The sequence below is a fragment of the Cylas formicarius genome, unplaced genomic scaffold (assembly GCF_029955315.1).
Source record: "Cylas formicarius isolate icCylForm1 unplaced genomic scaffold, icCylForm1.1 PGA_scaffold_1__22_contigs__length_36826433, whole genome shotgun sequence".
Classification (NCBI taxonomy): Eukaryota; Metazoa; Arthropoda; class Insecta; order Coleoptera; family Brentidae; genus Cylas; species Cylas formicarius.
The window spans coordinates 32,292,263-32,318,818 of NW_026844264.1; the positions used below are offsets into that span (position 1 = coordinate 32,292,263).

Sequence of the window (26,556 nt, forward strand, 5' to 3'; positions counted from 1 at the left end):
GTTTTTGCCATACACCAATGCAACATCAAACTCCCCAGTATGTTTATTTGTCCTATCGAAAACTTCTGTAATTCTTCTATGATTATTAAAGAGAGAAATTGATATTAAGAAATCACACTCGTCCATAATTTGTGTCCACTTATTAGATATTTCGACTTAATCTATGATATTTATTGTGTGAATTAATATCTCAATGAAGGACGAAATATTTTAAAGTGGAACAATCTAAAATTGAGATAGGATGAAAATGATTAGCATGTTGATTCCAATTTGATTCGACTTTGGATATCTTACAAATTTTTACAAAAGTGGCAATAATTGTCAGCCCATAAATAACTAGCAAATAAGGAACCGCCATATTGACCTATTTACAGTGTGACTTATTCTCTTTTTTACATCAAAATTTATAACAACCCCCGCCCATTCTAACGAATAATTTTAACGAAACCAATACAAAAATATGTCCAATTCATTCAACCCACCAGGCTTACATATTTCACCGTCTTCAGAAATACTAAGTCCTCTTCTTCTGGACATTACGATTCCTGCAAATTCGCAAAGGTTTTGTCGCTATGTTAAACGTATATACGCAAATTACACATAAACGATACTAAATAGTAAAAGAAGCTGATAACAATTATACATGAACGAAAGAAAGTTAGATATTTTCTTATAATAAAATCTTATTGATTGATTGATTTTACTCAGTTTTTTTTTGTAAGTTATTTCCCTATCTTGCTAAAGTTATATATATATATATATATATATATATATATATATATATATATATATATATGATGACACTATACTCTCCGGGATATCATCCGTTCGTTTGGTGAACTCCGACTGGAATCCTGCAGATGTTTCGCCAAGATCTCACTTGTCATCTTCAATGATCGCGCTCCAAAAAAAAACAAAATACTTGTAGGGTCTTCTTTGGATATGATATCACTGTTTTATTTTTATTATTATTTTATTACACGTTACTATTACAATTCATTGTAATAGTAACGTAATGTGCGGTTCAGCAAAAAACCTAGGTAATCATAATTAAACCTTCGCTAACAATAATATTAATTGGTTTCATTGTTCACAAATAAATAAATATACAATTACAAAATGGAATAGATCCACACGGCATTAAAACCGTAAATAAAAAAATGCAAGAAGAACAATAACATAAACAAATGAAAAATTTTCCATCAATTGCTATTCTTATATTTAACCCGAAGAAATGTAAGGTAAACTACAAAAAAAAACATTTTACTAGTGAGGAAAGCTAAACGTGCTGAAAAATGATAAAATGTTACTTTATACGATAAAAACTGTGTGAATTTTAACAATTTATAAAAAAAAGACATTAAATATATCAAAAGTTTTTTGCCCTACTCCTTATAACCGATAATGTATCCTACATCATCCAAGGAAGCAAGTAGAGGTCTGAGCCGAAACCTGCCTCTTCTTTGATCCCATAAATTGGGTTAAGGTCTTGGCTGTACTTTTCATGCCTAATGTAATCTGGCATTATAAAACCTGTTTCGTACTCCAACAAACTTATTCGTTTGATATTAAACTTCGTAATTCATTAAATTCCAAAGATAAAGACATGCATTCCCGTTAACGGAAACATCAACGCTTGATAATTTAATGGGGAAAATCAGTGGTGTGGAAAAATTTCATTTTATGGATTTTAAAATAAAGATTGTAAGCAAATTGTAAGCTTTAAAAGCAAGGAAAAACATTTCTGAAATAAAGCAGATTTATGTTTAGCAATTTTAAATGATAATTTCTGTGCCAATCCAGTATTCTAACATAATTTTTAATATAATTTTGTGATTAAAATACCAAAGTAAAAGTGAGTGTAAGTTCAGTCATATTTGCCCAATCCACAAATGAATCGAAACATACCATTTTGTACTCTTCCAGGGCAGTTAAAAAGGTTATGTACACTGTGGCACAGTAAAGAAAATATGAAACACTACGGATTCACATACTATTTTTTTAATATTTTTATTAATAAAATGTGTGCTTGCAACTATTTTATCGATGAAACTCGGGGGTCCAAGTACACTTTCAAGTTTCTAATACAAGTTTGTTGGATTATTGGTATATTTTTAATTTTTAAATCATTGAGGAATCCAGAACATTACTAAATAGAAAACCAAACAAATTTTGACGTATAAATTGAAAACAACAAAGGCGATAGGCGATTTTCTTGCAGAGATTTAAATAGAAGCATTTTAGTTATAATGAAAAAGCTATCCGTCAGGAAGAAGTAGCTAGATCTCTAGGCGTCTATTTCGATTCCCATTTAACTTGGACTAATCCAATAGACCATATTTAAAAAAAAACTTTCTTCCTATTGCTAGGAAGCATGGCTATTAAGAAATTTGGTTTCTATGGATTTCTTGCGGTTATGTTATTGTGCCTAAATTATAGCATAGTATGTTTGGGAGAGAAGCGAATCATAAGAACAATATTATTCAAACCTAGGTTTTTCTTTTGCCACCAACTATTTCGTGATGTAGCAATGCCAACTCTTTCCCGTATTCTTATTTATAATTGTGTGTTTAATTGTTAAAACTAATCCTAGTCGCTATAAGCGAATTCAAAATTCTGATTTGCATCAACGGTTAAGGAGCAATTTTAATAAAAAAAAAATCGCAGGCATAAATTGTCTGTGGGCAATAGTCCGGTTGTTTTTTCCACTGAAACAGAACTTAAACGAATTTTTTGACTGTGATAACACATTGTTGTAATCGTTTTTATACTTGTATATTATTTTAATGTTTGTATTTTTGGCAATAAGAGTTCATCAAAATTGAAAGAAGACGAAAAAGAAAATAAATGCAAAGTGTAGTTGTTTAAGTGGATAATCTTTTGTGCAATTACGTCCTTACCATTTTTTTTCCATAATCGTCGAAATTTGAATGATAATTATCGGTAGGATAGTAATAATTGAATGATGAATCCGGTAATCGCTAGTTGTATAATTTCCTCATTATCGTTCGGTTGATGCGCGTGCTAATTGGGATAATTGCGGCGTAGTCAGTTAAACGTTCCACGTGACATCTGCGGTTCCTTTGCCGGTAATTTGATTTACTCGAAAGAAATATTTTACGCGTACTTCAGTCGCGTATTGATGGTAATGATTGAACTTGTCACTTAATAACGGTCATCAATTCCAAACAATAGGTTTTCGCTCTGGCGTAATTAATTCAAAGCGACATCGCATGCTTTAGGTATACGTGTTTCATTAACTCGTAATGAATAATGCGTTGCTACATTAACTGTGTGATGAAAGAACGAATTCCCACAGCTATTAAAAATGGCCACGATAGCGATCAAAATTTTAAACCTCTTTAAATAATGTTTTGAACGTAAGTTATTTAAAAAATACTACTTGAGACCTTATATTAATGATATTTAAATAACGTACGCTATGAACTCGTAATAGGCTAAAAGAAACCGAATAAATGTAGCCTAAATCTGCAGAATTGTTTTTTTATTGAAATTTATTTTTGGGCATATACAGAGTGTTTAAAGAAATACCCAATGTTTTTCCATGACTAATGACCTTGCGTCATTCAAAAATATATATGGAAGCTGAAAGATCGTCAATAAGTTTGGGTGCGGCATTTTTACGGCCATAGTTTCTCAAAATATGCCCATTAAATCCCTATGCAAAAAGGCGTTAAGTGCGTGGATATTGGTGTTCAGAAAGAAAATGGCCCAAAGTGCCTATTAGTGGGTAACATTGAACACCTGTACGAAAGATCATTCCTATCTCTACGAAAATATTTCAGCAGTAGGTTCACTTTATTATCCAATAGCTATATGGTCTAAGTTTTATTACAATAAAAAAGAAACAAAACGGTACGTATTAACCGTTATAACCCATAATGTTTTCGACATCGTCCAAGGAAGCAGGTGGTGGGGTTGGTGATCTGTAAGCCACCCGTTTGATGCCATTATTATTCTATCGGGTGAAGGTCTGCACTGCGTGGAGGCTAGTCCAAGGTCTAATTTAAATAAGTTTGTACTACTCTTACACAATGTGGTCTGGCATTAGAACACTCTTGACTCAGAAAACACTTTATATTATTGACGGAAATTCCCACAGAATGTGACAAACGTTGAATATAAAACCTACTTTTCTATACACACTCTGTACACGCTTAGAACTAAAATTTAAATAAAAATGTTTTTTATAACATGGTATGTTAAGATTTATGTTACACTTATAAAAATATATTACCAAATCAAGTCAGTAGTTCGCCAGGAAATTAGATTGGATTAGTTAATTTTGAGCTGTGTTAATAAAGGAAAGAAAACTTACTCAGTAATAAAATTTTACAAGAACCCATAAACGCACATTAATTATATATATATTTTTAAATTTTGGCTGTAGTTTGCTACTAATGAAGAGTCCCCTGCGCTCGGGTAAAACTATAGGTTCACGCTATGTTAACCACAAAAATTAAAAATGAAAGACATCTAAGTTGTACAGATAAAAAACAAACTCTTAGAAAAATTGGTTTCCAACTATTAAATAAATATAAATAATGTTTTATAATAATTTTCGGATAGTTCACAGGGCAATTCCTAAATCATCGATCCGCAGATATTGATATAAAAAAAAAGGTTTTTATCATAATTTCATTATTTCTTTAAATTTCTGTCATCAGATTTGGCACATATATTTTAGGTATTACAGGGCATTTCTTAGTTGAAAATATTTTTGAAATTTTATGCCATCCGCGTCAATAAGCGATTCCAACTGACATTTTTCGAAAAATAGAAAGCGTACCTTTCTACTTTTGTTTTTCCTGTAAAAAAAATTGCCATCCAGTTTGGAGTAAATTTGCTCCTTTGTTTTTCTTTCTCACAACTCACAGTGTTCCTATAAATAAAATAAAAACGTATATATGTGTATAAAAACTATCTGCTTCCGATAATCGGTCTAACAGAAAGCGCCCTGCAGATGCCTTTAGTTTATTTGATCTTTTGTCACAGGATACACCGTGTTATAAATTTCATATGATTAACCATGAAAATTGCTTTCAGGTAAAATTACATTCTACCCATTGTTACAACCCGAACGTCACTGAATCCAAAACCACAGACACATATTAAATTATATTAAAACTTAAAACGACGGAATAATCGAATTCGCTTCGTGCCAAATTACCGCTTGTACAAATTTAATAATTTGAATCTCCCGAAGTTCATAAATCAGTACACCGCATGGCGTCGTCAGCACATAAAATTAGAAATCGTAAGTATCAGAAATATCATCGATTAAAATCAATCACTTTCGACGGGCTTTTCCGAAAGCTGTTCTTAATGAAAAGGAGTGGGAGTATACGTTCTTGTTTTTAAGTTTGCTGTTAGTAATAATTAGTAGTAAGTGTGCGAAATAAATCAAGGGAAATAGATGAATGCCAAAGCAAATATCTGATCTTAATTTACAAGAAAGATCCTATAAAAAAAGCTAGTCCTCTTTTCCCCAAAGCCCACGTTGTGATTAAGTTGATTGCACGAACTTTCCCTAACAATTCGACCTCATTAATGTATCCACAGTTGGGATGAGACATCCAACTGCCTAGTAAGAGGGTAAACAAGCCAGTCGAACATCTCGTAATGGAACTGGGTCAAGCACCACAACAAAGCACCTACTTGAATTTTGTGGATCAAGGATTAGACTATGATAAAAATTGTCGGTTGAAATATAAAGCGGGTTTAAATTTGCAGTGGAAAGTTTTTAGGTATACTTGGAAAACAGTTGGGACTTCTAAAATAGCCCTGGCATTCAAAATTCAGAGAAAATATTGCTCAGTTCTGAAGGTTTTAGTTTAAGTTTAGTTAAATTCAGTGTAAGTACAGGATATCCAAGCAAAAGCAAGTGATGAAAAAACGTATAATTGAAGCGAGAAAGTTAATTTTGAATAACGTTTTTTGAGAAATAGTCTTATATTTTATATATTTATATAAATTTAATTTTTGTTCGATAAATGGATTTTGCCAACCTTTTCATGAATAAATATTAATCGCTTCAGAATGGCAGAACGTATTTTGTCAAATTTTGAGTTGTTGCTTTTTTCTGACTATCCGCTACACTTAAATGCAATCATATCGCTTTTATTACAATGAAACCCGCATTACGATATATTTTTCCTAACCTATAATATCGGTATAAGATATAAATACTATAAATAATGTCGTATCTTTGGGAATATTTTCATTATTAAATCTAAATATTCGTTTTTTCTGCAAAATGTATAACTTACCTTAAAAAAACAAAAATTTTATTTGAAATGTCAATAATAATTAATACTCATTCAATTTGACTGAATATTGCCCATCTGTCCAATCGAAGTGTGCTTTGAAAATCAAACTAGCAAAAATGGTAATCAAGTGTCAATAAGTCAATCATATTAAGGTTGCATCTATTTGTAGTGTTTTTTGGCGGCCTTATTTAGAAAAACATTGAAAACGCAACTATTCTGTGAGAATCTAGACGAGTACCTTGCATTAAAACTCAAAGATGTTAGTGTTTTATCTGTGGGAATGAGTATTAATTACTACTGACATTTTAAATATAATGTTGGTGTTTGAGCAGAAAATATATAACTTTTTTCTAAAGGAACGAATGTATTTTGCATTTTATTTATTTTACTGTTATTATAGGCTAAATGTCAAAATGCGGTTTAAACTAGCGTTTTATACCTTTATTGGTTGCAATAAAAGTGATATGGTTCCATTTCATTTTTTTGAAAAAGTGCCGTCAACCGCCCTCTAGCAATGGAAATTACTCAGCGTAGTTGACGACTTAATACGTTCAGCTATTTTGAAGTTATTGATATTTATTTCGGGAATCGTTTAAGCTCTTTCCCCTAGTTTAAACCTTTTAACAAAAAGGGATCGCATTTAAAATGCTGTTCATTTTAGTTAGCTGTGATATGAGATTATTTCTTTAAAAAATTGATTTTATATTCAAGAATGCGATTGCGCCCCCTTGTGGCCATTCCTGAAACTTAAAAATCGTTTTCAGCGCCCTCTTTTGGCTGCTTTAGTCATAAGTTTTTAATGTCTTAAATTTTAAAGAACTATTTTGCAAATTTTTAATGAAACGTATTATCCATTGTTTTTAGAAGTAATATACAAATATAATTGCTAATTATCGTATTTCTGAAAGAAATGATTATATAGCAACTTTTACTTCTCCCTTCACTTTTATTCAACTCAATTATTTTGAATTAGCTATTATTTATTTTTTTTGTTTTTTTTTTATTAAATTAGCAACGGCATCGGTCTTTTCAATCATGCATCTCATTTATATCTGCCTGAAATGGACGAAAATTATATTCGTAATTGAATTAACAATTAACGTAGTCTCCCGTACTAATTTATAACTAATTTTTAAAGTCGAAAAAAAATCTAACTTTCTTTCGAGCAACATTAAAGTGTAAGAAAAAACTCTTACTTGGCCTCTCATCCTCTGAGCCAGCTTGGTCTCCTTCGGAATTCCTATGGTGATGTTTGTGTCTTCTGTGAGAGTGTCTTCTCTCTGTCGGAACATGAACTCCCACGAATACGCTGTGAGCCCGATGCCCTAAAATTTCAAATTTCAACCAGGATGAGTTAAGTTACTTTAATATTTATTGGTCATTCCTGGACTTTATTTCCTATTCTGTGACTTGGATTATGCTTAAATTTTGGTTGGATATATAACCAAAACTAATCAACCAAAACATGTTACCTATTGAAATTTAAGCAGAATCCAGGAATGATCATTAATGGTTTAAATAAGTATGAGATGATATAGTGTGATATATAGTATCAAAATGGGGTGACACGTATTTTATTGCAAATTACGAAATCAGATTGAAGTTTAAATACTTTCTACGCCACCTTAAAGTGCGCACACAGAAAATTATTTTTTATTCATAGTGCACCACAGAAATTGTTAGATTAGATTAAATTGTTAATTTTGTTGGAAATAAAATTATAAAAATAAAATATAAATTGTGTAATTACGATTGTATTTTTATCGAGTTCTCGAATATTCGCTTCATGAGATAATAGAAAATACGAAAATATCTTTCTAATTAGACATCAAAATCCACTTTAGCATATATGGATCGAATTCATTTTTACGTCAACCTTAACAACTACGGAAAATTTTTAACGGTCTCCATCTTAAAGTTACGTTTATCGGCAAAACTCATTCTATTTGTATCTTATAGTTTACACTCTTTAATTGCTTAAATATTTAAAAAATGATATATTGTAATATAGGCACTGGGTTAGTAAAAAGTACCGAAATGCTTAATGTTTCAAAAACGGCCAAAACGAACGACAACATTCAATACGGGGCTTCCCGAATATGCTGAATTCAAAAATAATGACGGCAGTGTGGTCAGACTTCAGCGATGATATTTATAATTCCGGTAACCTTTCACTGACACTTCTAAAATGTCCTATGTACAAAATAGCAAATCTGACAACATTGATCTTAGTATTGTTAAATTTTGCAAGTTCAAAAACCACCAGCCATTGAATTTTATCATTCGAGAGTGGCCGTTTTGGAAATATTTTAACGTAAATAAATAAATAAAAATTGTGCAATGACAATTGTATTTTTATATTGTATTATTCTGTGCATTTGATATGGTGTTCTCAAATATTCGCCTTTATTAGATAATAGTAAATACTATAATATCATTTAATTTAACATCAAAACCCACTTAGTATATTTGGATAGATTTTTTCACGTAAATCTTATCGACGACGGAATCTTTTTAACGATTTCAGTACGTACTTGAGTTTGTTGATGTGATTATAAAAAGTAACATCTGACGTCATTAGTTTGTATCGTTGTTGCGAGAGATTTAAAAGTGGAATCCCGGATTTGTTTATTAATCTATCAATTAAAATTGGATACCTAACGGAACATTTTTATGAAGGTATAATGGAGTGTTTTGCACAATAATCGGTATGCTGTCGAAATTTAATTCGTTTTATCATAACGTTATGTTGCTTCCTAATCTGTTATAATAAATCCCTTTGTAATTTTGCCGCGGAAGCAAGAGATCAGGCACTGAAGTTTAAATCTGTCTAAATTTTAGTGTTCGGTTTTTTGTTTTCAATTACCAGTAATTTTAAGAAATCTGCGTCTGTGGTCGGCACCTGACAATTTTTAGAAATATCACAAAAATAGTTTTTTTTGGTTGAACATACAAATGCGACTTAGAATTTTCGGCAGAATTCAAAAATGTCATAACATGGATGTTTCATTTAAAATAATGGTGTCAGTTGGAGAATTTTTAAAAATAATTTTTCTCTTCCCCACATCATTACCCACCGTTTTCATGGGCCTGTGACTAAAATGGCGTTTATGCAACTCGTTGCGTAACTATATTTAAATTTGAGAGATTTTTATTTAATGAGGTTTTTTATCACCGTATTTCTCACCCTAATGGATTTCTAAAATTTCTGAAATTCTGCACCGTCGAGTAAATCTTTACTAATTCCATCATAACCATAATTTGCTAGAAAACATAAAAAATAATTGATTGTTTTTAAATAAACCAATTCTTTTCAGAGTGCCATACAAATTCTTGTGTCGGCGTTCGTCATATGTTTCTGTTAATTGCAGCATTTTTTCCAGCTACTCCCCTTTTTCCTCCTTGAATCTTACCTTGAAGGGGATAAGATAATATGTCCCAAGTAGGTTATTATTCTCCGCTATTTAACTTCACTATATATTCAGCATTCTTGGCAGACACCACATCTTGAATGCTTGTAATTTACTTATGGAATTTGCTTTTAATGTGCGCAACTGACCAAATATAACATTTACAGGTTCTTAGTTTAAAGTTTAGATTGCTCTGTTGTACACCTAATCAGGTCTCAATTTCTATTTAACATACACCCAGATATTTAAATCGCGTCACTTGTTCTAATACGTGGATTATCAGTTTTACTCACGACCATATACTTAGTTTTTTTTTATATTAATTTTCAGGCCTAGTCTTGTGATTCAATAGTTCCTGTGGATGGTTTGTATTATCCGCAGTGTCGTCTGCGTATCTGATGTTGTAAATGGGTTTCCCGTTGGCTTTAATTCCCATAGAGTTATTTGTTGTGTTGGGACTGGGCAATTGACCATTTTATAATTGACCGGTCAATTGACAAAAAAAATTGACCGGTCAATTGCACAACCCTAGTTATTCGATACCGATTTACGAAGTAAACCAATACGCGGCTGAATAATAAATGGATAATTGGCATTTTAGATAATCAAAAACGATTTTCCAATGTGAATAATCGAATTATTCCTATGACGCATTTTAAGCTCGAAATTTCGGTCATTGTCGAATTTTTGCCGTCAATTAGTGATTCAAATCTTTCCGTTATCATTTTTGGCGGATATTAAACATTTTCTTGCGTCAATTATCGTTGAGTAATTTATCTACAAAACTCACCTTCGAAATCTGTCTCGTCGAACGGGTGCTTTTGTTTTTCCGCCCGAGGGTCTTTTGGAGCTTCGTCATCATGCACATCCATAATAATTTAGATATTACCACCTAAAAATAAAAAATAAATTAGATATGGAAATTTTTAAATGATGGACGCATCCGGTTCCGTAAATATTCAAATTTTCGTAAAAGCAATTAGTCGATTGAAAAACACGTTTTTCCAATCTAAACGTCAAGTGTTTTGGTGGTGAAAACGCGCTTGATATATGCAATAGCAGTAGTATTGTGAATTTCGTTCGTTTGGAGGAGAATTAAAACTTATAAATGATAAAAAACGTACAAATTTCCTTTTAAAAAGGAATTTATTATGCTATTTATGCTATAAAAACAATTATAAACAGTAAAACTCTTTGGTTAAATTTTTCGTCACACATAACATAAGACTTACAATGAGGAAGGAATAATGAGCAGAAGAAGGGTGTACCAAATTAAAATAATATTATTTGCTATCTCACCTATTTTTCCAAAACTTATTTTTTGGACATTTACGAACCAGCTTCGATGGAGCTGAAGTCTTAAAAAAACTTTTAAATTCTATTCAAATTTCAGGAGAGTTTTTGGGACATGCTGTACATTTGAAACTGCTTTGTTGCATGTTTGTTGTCATCGGAAAGCCTTGAAAAATCTGAGTGTATAAAATATGCGTAATTTAACACTCGCATTGTAACGCCTTATAAAATCAGATTTATTTATTGACAATATGAGAATTGATAATTTATTTTATAACTGTTTTTTTTTAAGCCGCTTTCCTTATTTACTCAGACATTTACAGCGGTGGAAATAAAATTGGAAATTCAATGGCTCGTTGATTTCAGAAAAATAAAAAAAAACAACGTCCAGCTATATGCAAGACGTTGTTTCCAGACGTAACACAAATTAAAACAATTAAAATGCTGACAGATAGATATGGGTATGGTATTTAAATTTAGAAAAGGTCTATACGTTAACTCCAGGCATTTTTCTATACAACATTAATCTCATTAATATTAAAGAACTTTATAATCATGTACAATATTTCAATTTAATTCCTAAAAGTTACCTAGTTATTGTACATTCAATTATAGTTTCTGATGTTATCGTAGTATTTTCTTTGTTCTTGATGGCGTGCGCTTGAAAACAATTAATTTCAAAATCATTCTAACGACCTTTACTACGAGAAAATAAGACAAAAATTATTATTCAGTTTTATCCAATTCCAGGCAGCGGTGGAAATAAAATTGGAAATTCAATGGCTCGTTGATTTCAGAAAAATAAAAAAAAACAACGTCCAGCTATATGCAAGACGTTGTTTCCAGACGTAACACAAATTAAAACAATTAAAATGCTGCTTCCTTTAGGTTATGAGACTACATGAATAGTGCTTGGATTTGTATTGTTGATCTTTCTGAGAAAATTATTTGTATAAAATTAATGTGAGAAATTATTGTAAAAGCTTACATCGGCTCAACATTAAGTGTTCTATTAAAGAAAACGTACCTTTCAATAATTAGGATTATAAAAATCCAAGAAAAAGGAACTCGATCAAAGTTATGCAACCCTCTCTTGATTATATACGCGGCTTGCACACGTCAAACGAAATCAAGCTTGCTGAGGTTACTAGGTAAATCTCAGATTGCGAATAATCATTCTTATATAAATAAATAATCGCGAACAGCCTACACCAGCACAAACCGCTTCTGTCCAGAACGATTTAGATAAGCCCAAGCTACTGCGGTAATACCTGTCAGGTACAAGATAAGTTCCCTATATACGAGAACAACCTCGATAAGGAACTGAAATATGTTGCCTTTTCCCTCAAACAAATCTAAAAAAGGTTTTAGTTTTAGCAGTTTTAGTTAAGGTATTTTTATACTGTTTGAAAAATTTTATTTATTTTTACAAAATTAAATAAGAAAACTGCATTATGATGTGGTTTCCAGCTAGAAAGCTATTGGGTAGTCTAGTCTTAAATATGTCACTTAAGCAAATAATCTATTTAGCTATAGAATAAAACTTAGTCCACCAAAGTATGTCCTCTTTAGTAGTGAGGTCGGGATATTTCATCTGTCTCCGTTCCATGTAAAACAAATCGAAGGATGGTCAATCAAATTAAAATTTAATAAAAAAAGTCATTCTTATACATTGCAAAACAAACTTAACCAAATTTATCCTCATCTTTATTATATCGATTAATACTATTGAATTGAAATAGCACGTTGTTGTGCTAAGAAGACCCGGTGTGCACCAGTGGCTAACCCCGATAGATTATAGCGTAACTTATCACTGATTGGAACAGCCCATAGTACACCAGCTTTAAAACGTCAATGGATACCGTATCTCGAATATTTTGGATTAAGTATGAGCAGGAGCTTAATTTGGGCAATATGTTGTCGATGTAATGATTCCATGTAAGTTTGTTGTCAATGTGCAGACCTAGAAACTTAGTAGCGTTTTCTATAGAACGTCCTTCTAATTGTAGAAGAATACTGGAATCAACGCGAGTATTTCTTGTGACTATTTCCATAGCTATTGACTTAGATTTATTTAATTGTAGTCCGTTATCGCGACACCATTCATTCACCCTCGTGACGCTTGGTTTTGCGGGCCCTTTTAAATTAGGTCTGCTTTTAACTGTAACTAAAATGCTTGTGTCATCTGCATACAGTACAAATAATGCATCTATATTATCCTGAGGAAGATCGTTAATAAAACAATTAAAGAGGAGCGATGATAGGCAGGATCCTTGCGGGGTACCTCTGCCTACATATTGGGAGTAAACTCAAAAAATAAATGAAGACTCATGATTTAAATTTTCGGATTTTTTACAGGTTATACGCTGCTTCGAATGACGTAAACGGAAACACATGTTTGCACAAAGTAAGTCATAAGAATAACTATCAACAAAAGTTTATTTTCCAAGCGCCACTTGGCGATACATGTAAGGAAATGCCTTTTCAGATCGTCCGTCAGTCAGGCTGCAGCTTCATAATAGGGTATTGACTATTTCAAGCTCTTCGGTATTTCGTATTGTCACGTGGGAGATTCGTTCGATCAATGCAACAACAAACACTACTTATTTGCCGCCTTTAAAGTGTATTTAAATGGCGATTAATATTTATGACCTAGCATTTTTAGTAAACTATAAAAAGTTTATCCGCGTGGGTTTAAAAATACACATTCAGGATATTAGAGGTGTTAAAATAATAAATTCATCATTTACATCATATTTTTTAAATCTGACTTTTTTTTATAAAAAAATTACTTTGCAGAAATTCGCAGCATCGCCATTATAAGCCGTAGTCATCTTACATTCTGCTAGGCTCACTCAGGAACGCAGGTATTTGATTTTATTTGGGGTGCCGTTCTATAAAAATAGAAACCATGACAGATAGATATGGGTATGGTAGTTAAATTTAGAAAAGGTCTATACGTTAACTCCAGGCATTTTTCTATACAACATTAATCTCATTAATATTAAAGAACTTTATAATCATGTACAATATTTCAATTTAATTCCTAAAAGTTACCTAGTTATTGTACATTCAATTATAGTTTCTGATGTTATCGTAGTATTTTCTTTGCTCTTGATGGCGTGCGCTTGAAAACAATTAATTTCAAAATCATTCTAACGACCTTTACTACGAGAAAATAAGACAAAAATTATTATTCAGTTTTATCCAATTCCAGGCATCGGTAATTTTTCTTGGCTGTAGTAGCGAAAGAGTGTTGGATATTTAAACATTTATTTTAATGATCGTGTGGTTGCGAGATTATCAGACGGAGAGAAAATGGGAGAATTCCTTTTCCTATATGAAATGCGTCTTAACGGGAAAAACCTACACACGAAATTGCGATAATTGCAAAAAATTGTTATAAAGAATTTGGTCGAAACGGTTTGAATGTAAAATGTCTCAACTGGGTGTTTGAAATGGTGTATAAAAAATGGTGATTTTGAAAAATCTGTTTTACGCAATAATTATTTTTTATTTTTAATGGAGTAAAGGTGCAACTACCAAATGACACACAAATTCTATTTTTTCAAATGAGAATAAATGAAACTTTTGATACTTTGCAAATGACACAGAAATGCTTCTAACTGAAGATACCCGAGAAAAGTATCGCGAAACGATACCTTATCGCACAAACTATAGGGAATGGAGGCAAAACTTAATTGGGGTATTACAAACCTTCAATTTTTTTTAATGTTTTGTTTCATTTTTCGGCGAGTACCAATTTTCTTATTTTAATTACACTACCTGATCTTAAAACCTGAAATTTTTTAAAGGAAATATTACAGAAAGTAAAATCATTAGGCATATACAACCTTTTATAAAATGGCCTTAATTTTTAATGCTTAATATGACAAGATTATAAAAATGGCTAGTCTCCGTTATTCCCGTCCTCGTCGACAACAAAACTTCCTCAATTGAAACAATAAACGCTTCCGAATGAAGAAATTGGCAGATATTTTGCGCCTTGCAAACGTCATTTTTCACATAAAAAATTAAAAATGTCAAAAACGGTTAGACTTAGGTATAGGACATAATGCACAAAATATGCCTAGAATTTTGGATCGTATTAAGAAATAAAATAGTATACCAGGTGTTCCGTTTAAAATGAGAAAGTTGAGTTTCGCCCACGACAAATGAAACGCCCTGTATATACAAAATTAAAACAAATTATGGGTCTGTAATACCCTAATTAACTTTTCCATTTAACTTTTGAGATAAGGTAGTATACCAAAATAAACGGCCCACCTTATACAATGGGTTGCATATCTTCGTATGTACCTAAATTAATCCTAAGTAACTGAGGGGGATTCTGGAATTATAATTGATCATACAGCCCAAATTGTGCTTTATTGTAACAGAAACGGTAAATCCACACAAGCAGCTATTCATTTCGTTTTATATTTTTATAGAACGCGATTGTGTTCTTAGCAGTCATTCCTAACAAGGCAGTATGTTGAAATAGGGCAGAAAAAAGGCAATGTGGGTCAAATTAAATAAATCAAGCCCAATCTGCCGATAGAAGAGTACCGCTAAATACAGTGCTTGGCTTTGTTTTATTAACCCATTTTATCCCATTTCTTGTCATCTACCTAGTCTGAATTTATCACAGTTTGCTGATGAGTTAAATCTTTTTGAATGTGCAAAAATGTGGTGAAACTCAATACCAATTATTTTTTTCAAAGCTGAATTTACAATAATGCCTTTAACTTGTATCTTAGAAGTTTGTTTGTGGGTGTATTAACATAAAAATAACTTAAAAAAAGGAGATTTCCACGACCATGATGCAAGTAATAAAAATTATTTATTGATTTAAAAAAAATACGCCAGAATTTTCAAAAAGTATATTTTACCACACCGTTGTCAATGAACCTATATTAAACTAAGTCTAAACTAAAATATTTCCTTATAGAAAACAGTTTATATACTTAAATAAATATTTTACCTAATCAGACTATTGTTATGTTTTGTCGTTGTGTACTTGTTTTATAAAATTTTAATGCAATTTATAATCTTATTTGCATGTGTACCTGACTTGAACTATGGTCCGTAACATCTCAAAACAGCTTTAATAATCCCGATATACAAGAAAGGGCATAACTTCTTCTGTGATGATTGCAGACGACTTAATCTTTTATGTATAGCAAATATATGAAGAAACCCTGGATATAAAGATAGGACCGGTAATAGAAAATACACCACAAGAATCTCAAAGTGGATTCAGAAAAATATTCACCATTACACAGATACTTGAAAAAACAATATTTCAAGATAAAATGTTCAACGTTTAAGACAGCGTTTGATAATCTTCCAAGAGATAAACCATGGGAAATTCTTCCCCAAAAAGAAAATAATTATGGTGTCGAAAAATATATCCAAAAGGAATACTAACTATGTAATATAAAAGAAATTTTCAGTTCAATGTGGGCTATAGATACATGTTAAAAATAGATCCAAATACAAATAGATACAAATGTTAAGGTATGCGAAAAATTATTTGCAGACGATAGAGTCATAATCATAGAAGATATTTATTTAAAAGATTTTGAAACCGAAATAAATAAAAATAAGGGAAAAGTAATAATGACAGGAAATGGACAAGGAAAAATACATACAAAATTGCATATCAGCAGGTCATAAGTTTCAGCTACTTAGGAGTGATTAGTAGTAAGGAACAACGGAAAACATAAAAGAACAGATGAATAAAATAGAACAAGATAAAATAAAATAAGTGGAATTGAAACGTTACTATGCAATACATAAGAACTAGAAAAGTAAAAAATAAGTATCAACATTTGAATCGTGGATACTGACTAATCGGCAATAAAGAAAAATTGAAGCCTTGGAGAAGAGAAAAATTAATCATAAGAATGGACACAATGACACACACGAAAATATGAAAAAACCTAGAAGTAGAATGGACACTGGAGTTTATGAGAACAGAAAGTTAAGCGGCTTGGGACATCTACAAAGATTGCCAAATACAAGACAAATAAAACAGGTTATGGGAAGCAAGAAGAATGAAAAGAGGGAAAGAACAAGCTAAACATGGGGCAAGAACAAAAAGAATGCGCAAAATTTTTGTTTAAAGGTTAAACCAGGACATTGGAAATATTATTAACAGTAATAATCTTATACCATTATATAATGCTAACAAAATTGTTTTCGAAAAATCGTCGCTGGGCGGGGAAATAGCAAATAGCGCGAATCAGCTTTTTATTTTAAAAAGAAGATTCTTCGCGGATTCTTGTCCTTTTCAAATATCTTGCGCGAAAAAGCAGATTCTGACTGGGATCTTATCGAAATCGGCAACTATTTGACTTAGAAAGGGGGTTTTACGTCGATATCTAATGGTTTATAAAGGTTTGCGTTACTCTAATGTCCGAAGACGCCAATTTTGATAGTATTTGAAACATATTGACAAACTGTTGGAAACAAAAAATGATAGTTTAAGCTGATATTTGCAGTTTTGATGCGGTTTTAGATATGATATGAAAGTGGGTTTTTAAGTAGTTATCTGCAGTTTTAATGTATATTTCAGTCTGTTAAGTTATGAAAATGCAGGTTTTGACTATAATCTACTCGAAAGCAAGAGCGAAAACCATTTATTTGTCGCAAAAAGAGGGGTTTTAAGTACATATCTGCTTTTCTAAGGTAGATTTGGGTGCATTAAGAATCGAAAAAGCAAATTCTGGCAGGGATCTTATCGAAATCGGCAACTATTTGACTCAGAAAAGGGATTTTACACCGATATTTAATGGTTTATAAAGATTTTCTCTACTATAATGCTAAGAGACGCCAATTTTGGTTAGTATTTGAAAAGTGATCGTTTAATCTGATATTTGCAGTTTTGATGCGGTTTTAGGTACGGTATAAGTCGGAGAAGCCGATTTTGACAGGAATCTGTTTAAAACGAGAAGGAAAAACCTGGTATCAATCCAAGAAAGTGGTTTTAGAGGAAACCTTAAACTCTATCGAGACACAGTTCACGATACTGTTCATATCAAATTATCACATCTTTGAAAGTTTTTCATTTATCGCAAAGAATTCAAACACCAAAACGGAAATTTCCAGGATCTATTAGAATTTTTTGCCCACAAACGACGTACCCTGTATATAATTCCAACAAGGTTCGAAATAGAGGCTATAGCCCTGGATCTCCTTAGTATCCTGCAATCCGAATTATTCCAATGGAGTAAATGGTTTTCAAAAAACTACTTGTTTTCTGAAACCGTGCAGTACGTGGTAATTGTAAATGACGTCACCGCGGGAAATGGTGATTTTCATTTGGATTTTTTCAAATATCCCGAACAGCGTATGTGATAGACGAAAACCGTAAATACAAAAATTGGAGCCCTTGATACGGCCTATAACACTGAACGGATTAGCTATTGTTTTCAGGGTCTTTTAAATTTTTGTCCATAATTAAAACACCTTGTACATAATCGAAAAAATGCATCAAACAAAAGTTATAGCGCCGGGACTCCCACGTATTACGGATGTAAAGTTTTTGCGATCGGATGAATAGCTTTAGAGGAAAAGATGTTTTTCTGGATAAAAAAAATAACCACAAAAAAATATTCAAAAATTAAAAAAAAAATACTTCGCGTTATTTTATTGCTCTCAATTTAAAGAGTCTAAATGCGGGTCCAGACTTCTATTTCTCTCCCAAGTCTGACGTCGGTAGCTGCTTATCATGTTTTTAAATATTGCACGGAATATCGCGAATACCCTGTACAATACTTAAAAACCGTAAATACAAAAGTTTTAGCTGTCTATATCGTCATGTAAAAGAAACTAACATCCAAAACGGATTTGAAATTTTCAATAATAGGGGGACCCATTTTTCAGTTTTTTTTTAATTTGCAGCGCACCCTGTATATTTTTGAAAAATTGTCAAGAATAAAAGTTTATGGAGCCGTATCTTCTCCGTCTTCTGGTTTAAGAATCTTTTCGGTTTCGGAAACGGTTTTCGAAAAATGATCTTTTTTGTAGACCCTTGCCCAGGCGATTTTTAATTTTTTAAAATACTTTCCGTAAACCGCTATTTTTTTTATCCTCTGCGTCTTGCGTCTTCTGGTTTAAGAATTTTTTAGGTCTTGTAAACGATAAAACGGTCTTTTTTCTGGACCGTTGCACACGCGATTTTTAATTTTTTTCATAGCAATGTTCAAAAAACAGTCGAAAATCGCGAATAAAAGATGGATGCCTGCTTCGGATCGAGGCTATTTCTTACAAGCTTATGTATCTCGCGGAGGCAAATTACAATTTTGGAGCTCCAATGGTTCGAGTATTATTCAGGAAAAACCAAAAGACGAGAACGGAGAACGGAGAACGGACAGACAAAAAAAATGTAAACCGTAAATGCCAATTGCTCCCAATCGAAGTTTCCAACTGATGGGAAAACAAACCTATTTTGGAGGTTTTTGTAGTTTGCTCGGTTCGAATAGTCTATGAATTCTTAACGACAAATCGCGAACGCGAAAAGATTTGATTTCTGTTTCCATATTCGATGGAAGTAACTCGTCTGGATTCTCAGAAATAATAACGAAAACCTCGACAACGTCGTGGACAATAAAATCGAATCAGCTATTCTTGTCGTTATTTTTATAAGGCTTCCAACTTTATCTCGCAGCTAGCAGTAAAGGCGTAAACTTTTCGGACTTCAAGTAAAACTCGGGTTAATAAAACTATCCCGCGGCAGGGCTCCAATTTAAATGCAAATTTTCCAGAAATGAAGCCAACCTGAAAATTAATAATTCGAAATTATCGCGAACTATTTGCGTGGACGCCTGTACGTGTTGAAAATAAATATTGCGCTATCGATTTCAATACACCTTTTAACGATATGTTTGGTGGTTATTACGTAGGTGCCAATGAAATTAGATACACCGACGGGCGATATTGTTACAGTGTAAACGCAAAAATCGTCTCCGCTACCGACAGCAAAATATATTCTAATTAGATGTTCCAATGCTCGTAAAACTGTCCAAGGAAACCAATAAAATAACGTTCATTATCGCCTAACGAATAATACGTTTGTCGGTGGCTGAACCTAGGCTGAACCTAACTAACTAAGTTATAGAACTCGGTTGTGTTGAAACAAATTCAAATTTCATTGCACGATAATTGCGGAATTATATAGGGTGGAATTTATTGCTAGGTCAAGGGAGAATATAACATTATCAAAAATTTGGCAATCCATGATTATAACTCTAGATGACCTCATCGAAACTAATCTGAGCATGGGTATTAATCAACAAACGAGGGTTCTTACCGCTTTTTCATTATTATATCTATTGATAACATCTACGGCATGGAGATTTAGAAAAACATAAAAGCTTTAATTTATAGAAAAAACAAATAAAATCTACGAAACAACTCGAAATTTCGGATTTTTTTTTCGAATTTATTTGAAAGCGAATTTGGAAACAAATTGCACATTCCACTTGGTATTATTTTTCGTGCAATTTAACGACCGAGGTACTAATGATTTTTATTTTTATATTTTTCTTACTAAGTAGGAAAGCTGCATTGAATTGAAGAAAAGTGGTGCATTTTATTGCCCAAAATAATAATGAAAATGAGGTCTTAGGAAAAAATCGAAATTTTTAAAGGTCACATTCACGCATTCACTTGGAATTATTTTTTACAAGTTAAACATTTATTAATTATTGTTACACATTTTCTAGGCCTCGATACAAAAATTAAAAAGAAAAAATGTACGAAACGGCAGCAAATTTAGTTGGTCTTTTCATTAACAAAGTGGGGATTTTCCAAAATTCCGGTTTTTTCCGGATATGACCAGGTATGACCGGATTTGCTTTTAAAATTGTATGTTGGTGTTGACATTAGGTATGTGCGTTAATATAGTTGAAAATAGATTAGCCCGGGTCAAACTCAATTTTCGATTTTAGAATATTTGTCGATCAACAGTTTCCGGAATATGCGGGTAAATATTTATCTTGCTCTCGGGATAAAAGGGCGGATTATTATCCGCGCAGTTATTTACCTTGTTTATTTAATTTCGACTGACCGAATATGAGATGCATTCAATAAAAACGCATGGATTGCTTTAAAATTGCAAATTTTTAATATTTCTGTTTTTGAAAATTACAAAAATATATACAGTTTGTTACGGGCTTATATTAACAAATGCGGAGATGAAATTGACAACTATAAAGGTCTTCGTTAACCGAGATGAAACGCGCCACATCTAAAATCAAAAAATTAATAATGTGATTCTTACTTCGGAACCGTAATAAATAAATAAACAGTAGGCGAAATATTGATTGTAGAGAATACAGACTCAAAATCGCCAATGGCGTGATATTTTTGTCTCTAATGAAACATATATCCTAAAATTGGTGTCAATAAAAAATAAAAATATATATAGTCCTGTGTTAAGTAAGTCACTTTCAAATTGAAACCCTGCAATACGCCTGTTTTTGTATTTTGATTTAAATTGTAAACTATAATATTGAAATTTTGGCTGTCTCGTACCAGTACACAAAACAATAATAGATAGATATAATAAATTAATATATTTTATCACTTGTTTGTATTCCTCTACACAATAAAAAATGATTTTATTTTGGCTTTATATTTTTTAAATTGGAATTTTGTGACCTGATTTGGAAATACATTATATAAGCTTAGGTCAAGAGAATTTGTCACGTTTTTGGAGCATTTAAACGTCCTAGTTCGAAGCAGATTTGAGGATAATGTTGGCTATCTGAGTGGAGTTGTGACAGATGAGTACCGAAGGCATAATCCTAAATTTCAGAAGTTGACAATATAATTCTCACTGCCTCTTCTTGCACAGGATTTTTTTTTAAGAATCCTTTGAGATTGCCAACAAGATAACAGCATATGCCAAAATGAATGAAAAAAACTATAGTAGCTCGAGACTTTTTTTATTAAATTAGTTTCCCTGTAAGACTTGTTAAAACCGGGAGAATAAAAAAACGTTTTTCAAATATTTGTTAAACAATTTCAGTTTTTATAGATTTTTTTATCCTTGAAAATCATAACTTATGAAATTCAAATTCTTTGTTAGTTCCGAGCACTACTATACAGGAATAGGACATTAAAAACAGACAATAAATATTTTTGCGATACACACACAGAACAAGATTATTCCTTAAGGAATTTACCCTACAAAATTTGATTAACCCAGGTTAGCTTACAGTCTAAAGTTTTTGCTAGGAAATTGATATATTTTATTGTTTTGATCTGTTGAACTTTTATTTTATTTTTTTGTTATTACAAATATTATGGTTTGATTAAAAAAATTATAACATTTTCCCTGCTTATGGACGAGCTAGAACTAAGTTTTGAATTATCTAGTGATTCACACAATAAATATATATAAATATAAATTTTGCAAATTTATTGTCATGTGCATCAAAACTTTACCTTTTGTGTTCTCTATCGATGGTCAAAATTTTAAAGTCGACACTTCACAGCCCAAAGTAAGCGAATCGTCCGAAACAATCTGAACGTGTACCGCGAGTGTTACTATAGGGAACGCGCGTGGATCTTTGACAACAACCAGACGAGACTGTTGATAAGAAGTGGAAATACAAAATGAATGATAACAAGCAACTTATTTCGAATTAAAATGCTTTTGTTTACTTCGGAAAAATCACAATAGCGGGAGACGGCCGCAAACAGGAGTAGGGAGGACGTGGATGCTTGTTATTTTATCTGCTTACCTCGTTAGTGCAGACAATGAGCTGTTTTCGTTTGGTTTTCGTGGATTAGCGTTATATAATATTCATCTCTGTCTGTTTCGTCTGGTGAATAGCCGACGAAAAAAATTTTGATGATTTCCGAATATTATGCAGGTTATTTAAAAATAAATTCGAAAAACTTAAGCGGGTGATTCCTTGTTTAAAATATAAAGTAGTTTGTTATATAAACATTGGACACGGAACATGAATGTTAAGGGTTGTTTAAAACAAGGTAAATTACAAATATAGTGCAAGATTAATGATGGAGCAATAAAATATTACTAAAGTATTCTCTTGCCGGTCCCAGGCCCGGATAAGGAATTGGTTGGGGCGATAGGCCAGCTCCCTATCCCCCGAAAAAAAAACTATAGCTAAAAATTTCGACAACTTGCTTCGGAACCAAGATAGGATTAAACGACGACAAAAATTGCAAAGAAAAAGTACATTACGATTCGGTACATGGAACATACAAGGCCTAAGAACTAAATACACAGAAGTCTCTCCAAGAACTACGAAGGAAAAGAATGGATGTCTGCACCTTAACAGAAACAAAGAAAAAGGGTCAAGGAAACGAAATAGTAGGAGATCATATTCACTTCTACATTGGAGTGGAAAAACATGCTAGAGCTAAAAGAGGAGTATCTATCGTAGTACACAAAAAACTCAAGAAAAATATTAAGGCATGGGAAGAACAAATACTAAAGTTAGAATTACAAATATATGGACATTACATTATCTGCCTCGCAGTATATGCCCCTAGTGAAGACGCTGGCACCCAAAATAAAGATGAATTTTATGGAAAATTTAACGATACATTAATGAGCATCAAGGAAGATAATGAAACAGTTATTATGGGAGATCTAAATGCACGTACAGGCAGCAAGCAGGCAGATATGGTGAACAAGTAACTAATTCCGATGGACAACGCTTAAGTGACCTTTGCCAGGGAATGTCGTTGAAGATTATGAATGGCTTTTTTCCTCACCAAAACATCCTCCACAGGTTCACATGGACACAACCTACTAGAGGGCTTTCCTCACTAGTTGATTACATAATTATGAAACAAAAATCTAAAATAAATAACCCGGACGTAAGGGTATATCGGGGTTTGGAATGCGGCTCAGATCATCACTTATTAGTAACAAGACTAGTAGTAAATTACAGAAGAAAAATCAACATAAAAAGAGAGGATGAAGGAAAAAATAATAACACACAAGTCGAACGAAGATAGAAGGCCGCAATAGGAAAAAGCAGAACAACCCAGAATGGTGGGCAAAACAAGCGGAGGATGTAATTAAAGAGAAGAAGAAGGCATATCACCACTGGCTAAATACTAAAAGGGATAAAGATAGAGAAATATATGCAGAACTAAATAAAGTAGCAAAAAGACTAGTTGAAAGAAGTAAAAATGAACGCTGGGAGAAGACATTCGAAGAAGTAGGTAGATTCATGGGGATTTCATTGGGGTAAAAACATCGCGAAAGTATTATAAAACGCTACTAACTGAAAATAGGCCAGAATTTCAAATGGACGATATAGACATAAACATAGACGATGTACATAAAATTACAATAACTGAAATTAAAAGAGCCCTAAAGGAATCGAAAAGTAAAAAAGCCGCTGGACCCGGAGACATGTCCATAGAGCTAATAAAGAATGCACCAGATATATTACTAGAACTATTAGAAGAACTATTCAATAAATATATACACGAAGATTAAATACCGGAGGACTGGAATTTAGGATATTATATATATTAGGATTCTATATATAAAAAAGGCGATAAAAAACTGTGTAATAATTACAGACGCATAACGGTTATTAGCTCAATGGGGAGGTTGTACGGTCGAATACTTAAATGAAGAAAGACAACTTCCAAGAAATAGAAGAACAAAGCGGTTTTCGAACGGGAATTTAGTATTTATAGATCATGACAACCGGAATCAACAATCTATATGTGAGAGCCATCTGGAACCTAGGGAAAGATGCGACGGGTGTAATCAAGACGGGAGGACATAGATCGAACCGTTTTTCAGTAAACAAAGGATTAAAACAAGGGTGTAGCATGTCCCCTACTCTATCAAAATATATATTCAGGAAGCCCTAAGAGAATGGAGTGAAAAAATAGCAAATATGGGGGTAGATTTTTAGTAGGAGGAAAACACGAAGATGAAGGTCCTGAACTATATATTAGAAAAATAAAAAGAGCTACAAATTATAAGTACTTGGGAAACGTCATAACGAAAGAAGGTAATTCAAAAAAGAGCTCAGCAGGGAAGAAGCGCAACTCGATCACTTAATTCCTTGTGGTCCAACAATATTAAAACATGTACGACAATTAGAATATATAAAGCAGTTGTGGAACCCATCTTAAGGTACGGCGCAGAATGCTGGCGAATGACGAAGAACGACAAGAAAGTTATCGACACAGTAGAAATGGATTTCTTGCCAAGTGTCAAGTGTCGAGAGTAGCACACGTCAGGAGTGAAGAAATACGAAGAAGAACAGGGAGAAAACATACCAGCACTGACCGAATAGAAACTATGCTTGCCAGGAAATTCTCTTTGCACAGCCGTACACATCCTATTTCGGCATAAGTAAGCATTAACCATTATTGAATTGAAACTCTTATTATTGAACAATTAAATAATTTTATCAAAATTTTTTCGTTAAATTAGTCGTATTTCCCATAAACTTAGAAATATCAAAGAAAACAATTATTAGAAAGGCCCTAAGAAACGACAGCATCCCTCTTATGTTTTGTTTCGTTATACATTGTATTAGATTGTATTTTTTTATTTCGATACTATAAGTATTATGAAAAAATTGGAAAAGAAAACAAAAAAGTTTCTACATGAAACGTAAAATCAAAATGACATTGCATACGTTCTTGCTTAAATTTATTTAAGAAGAATTATTGGGGTGGAGTAGTTTAATCCCTTCCACTTATTTCAAAAAAATAAAGAGTATGTGGAAAGTGCGTTTTTATAAAAATAATTCTTCCGTAATATTTCATTTTGACATAAAAAAAAAACATTATTTTTCCGCCACCTAACGCTTGTATAACAAACTACGCATTATTTTAAGTTTTTAACATTTCTTTTGAATCACCTGTATAACAAGTGTTCGAATTACTTTGTTTTACACAACCCCTGATGTTCAAATTGTTATAATGATTGTGGCATGGTTCCCAAAGCATGGGCAATTTGGTAATTGTCTGATATTAATTTAGCGTCTTTGGGTACAAATCCGCAACAACTTGATTGTTAAAGACAATCCATTCGTTATTATTTGTTTTGAGGTTTTTAAAATTTCAGAGTACAAGGTAAATCGGGATATTTCCCAGGTTCCATTTGCAAAATTTCATGAAAAACTATACAGAGCATTTCTATTTACTCAAAGTTATTAAAAACGGAAACTTCAAAATCATCACTGCACGATTAAAGTGTAAAATAAAATTGTGTCATATCAGTAAATATGTGTTCAAAAACTTTTGAAAGTTCAGTTAGTTATAAAGTCTGACGCCTTGTAAATTTTTGTTTTAAATCTTATATATTACTCAATAGCATTCTACCATGAACACCTTTCCAAGTATTCCACCGGTCCTGTACCTAATCCTGACGGTTTTTCACATGTATTACATCAAAAATGTGTGCCCTGATTTCCCTATAAGTTTGAGCGGCATAATGGCAATATTATATTTTTCTGTATCGGTGGTTAAGCTCTGTGTGTATATGTATATGTATTATATTTTAATTTGTTCTTAATTTTTATTAATTACTGGAAATA

At 32.3% G+C, this 26,556-nt stretch overlaps 2 protein-coding genes across 2 annotated transcripts in view; one reads left to right on the forward strand and one right to left on the reverse strand.

The window, feature by feature from the left end:
* The window catches only part of LOC132696635 (sodium bicarbonate cotransporter 3), a 43,203-nt gene extending 20,586 nt beyond the window's left edge, over window positions 1-22,617 (reverse strand). The window contains exons 1-3 of the mRNA XM_060661580.1: window positions 22,451-22,617; window positions 10,491-10,592; window positions 7,487-7,615 (exon numbers count right to left, since the gene is read on the reverse strand). Coding sequence (XP_060517563.1) covers window positions 7,487-7,615; window positions 10,491-10,572 — 211 coding nt within the window. The 5' untranslated portion in view covers window positions 10,573-10,592; window positions 22,451-22,617. The remainder of the gene's footprint in view (window positions 1-7,486; window positions 7,616-10,490; window positions 10,593-22,450) is intronic.
* A 674-nt stretch (window positions 22,618-23,291) lies between these two features.
* Window positions 23,292-25,364, forward strand: LOC132697165 (uncharacterized). The gene is made up of 3 exons (XM_060662459.1): window positions 23,292-23,671; window positions 24,012-24,204; window positions 25,143-25,364. Exons 1-3 carry the CDS (start codon window positions 23,292-23,294, stop codon window positions 25,362-25,364), a joined length of 795 nt encoding a protein of 264 aa, XP_060518442.1.
* Window positions 25,365-26,556: the final 1,192 nt, after the last annotated feature.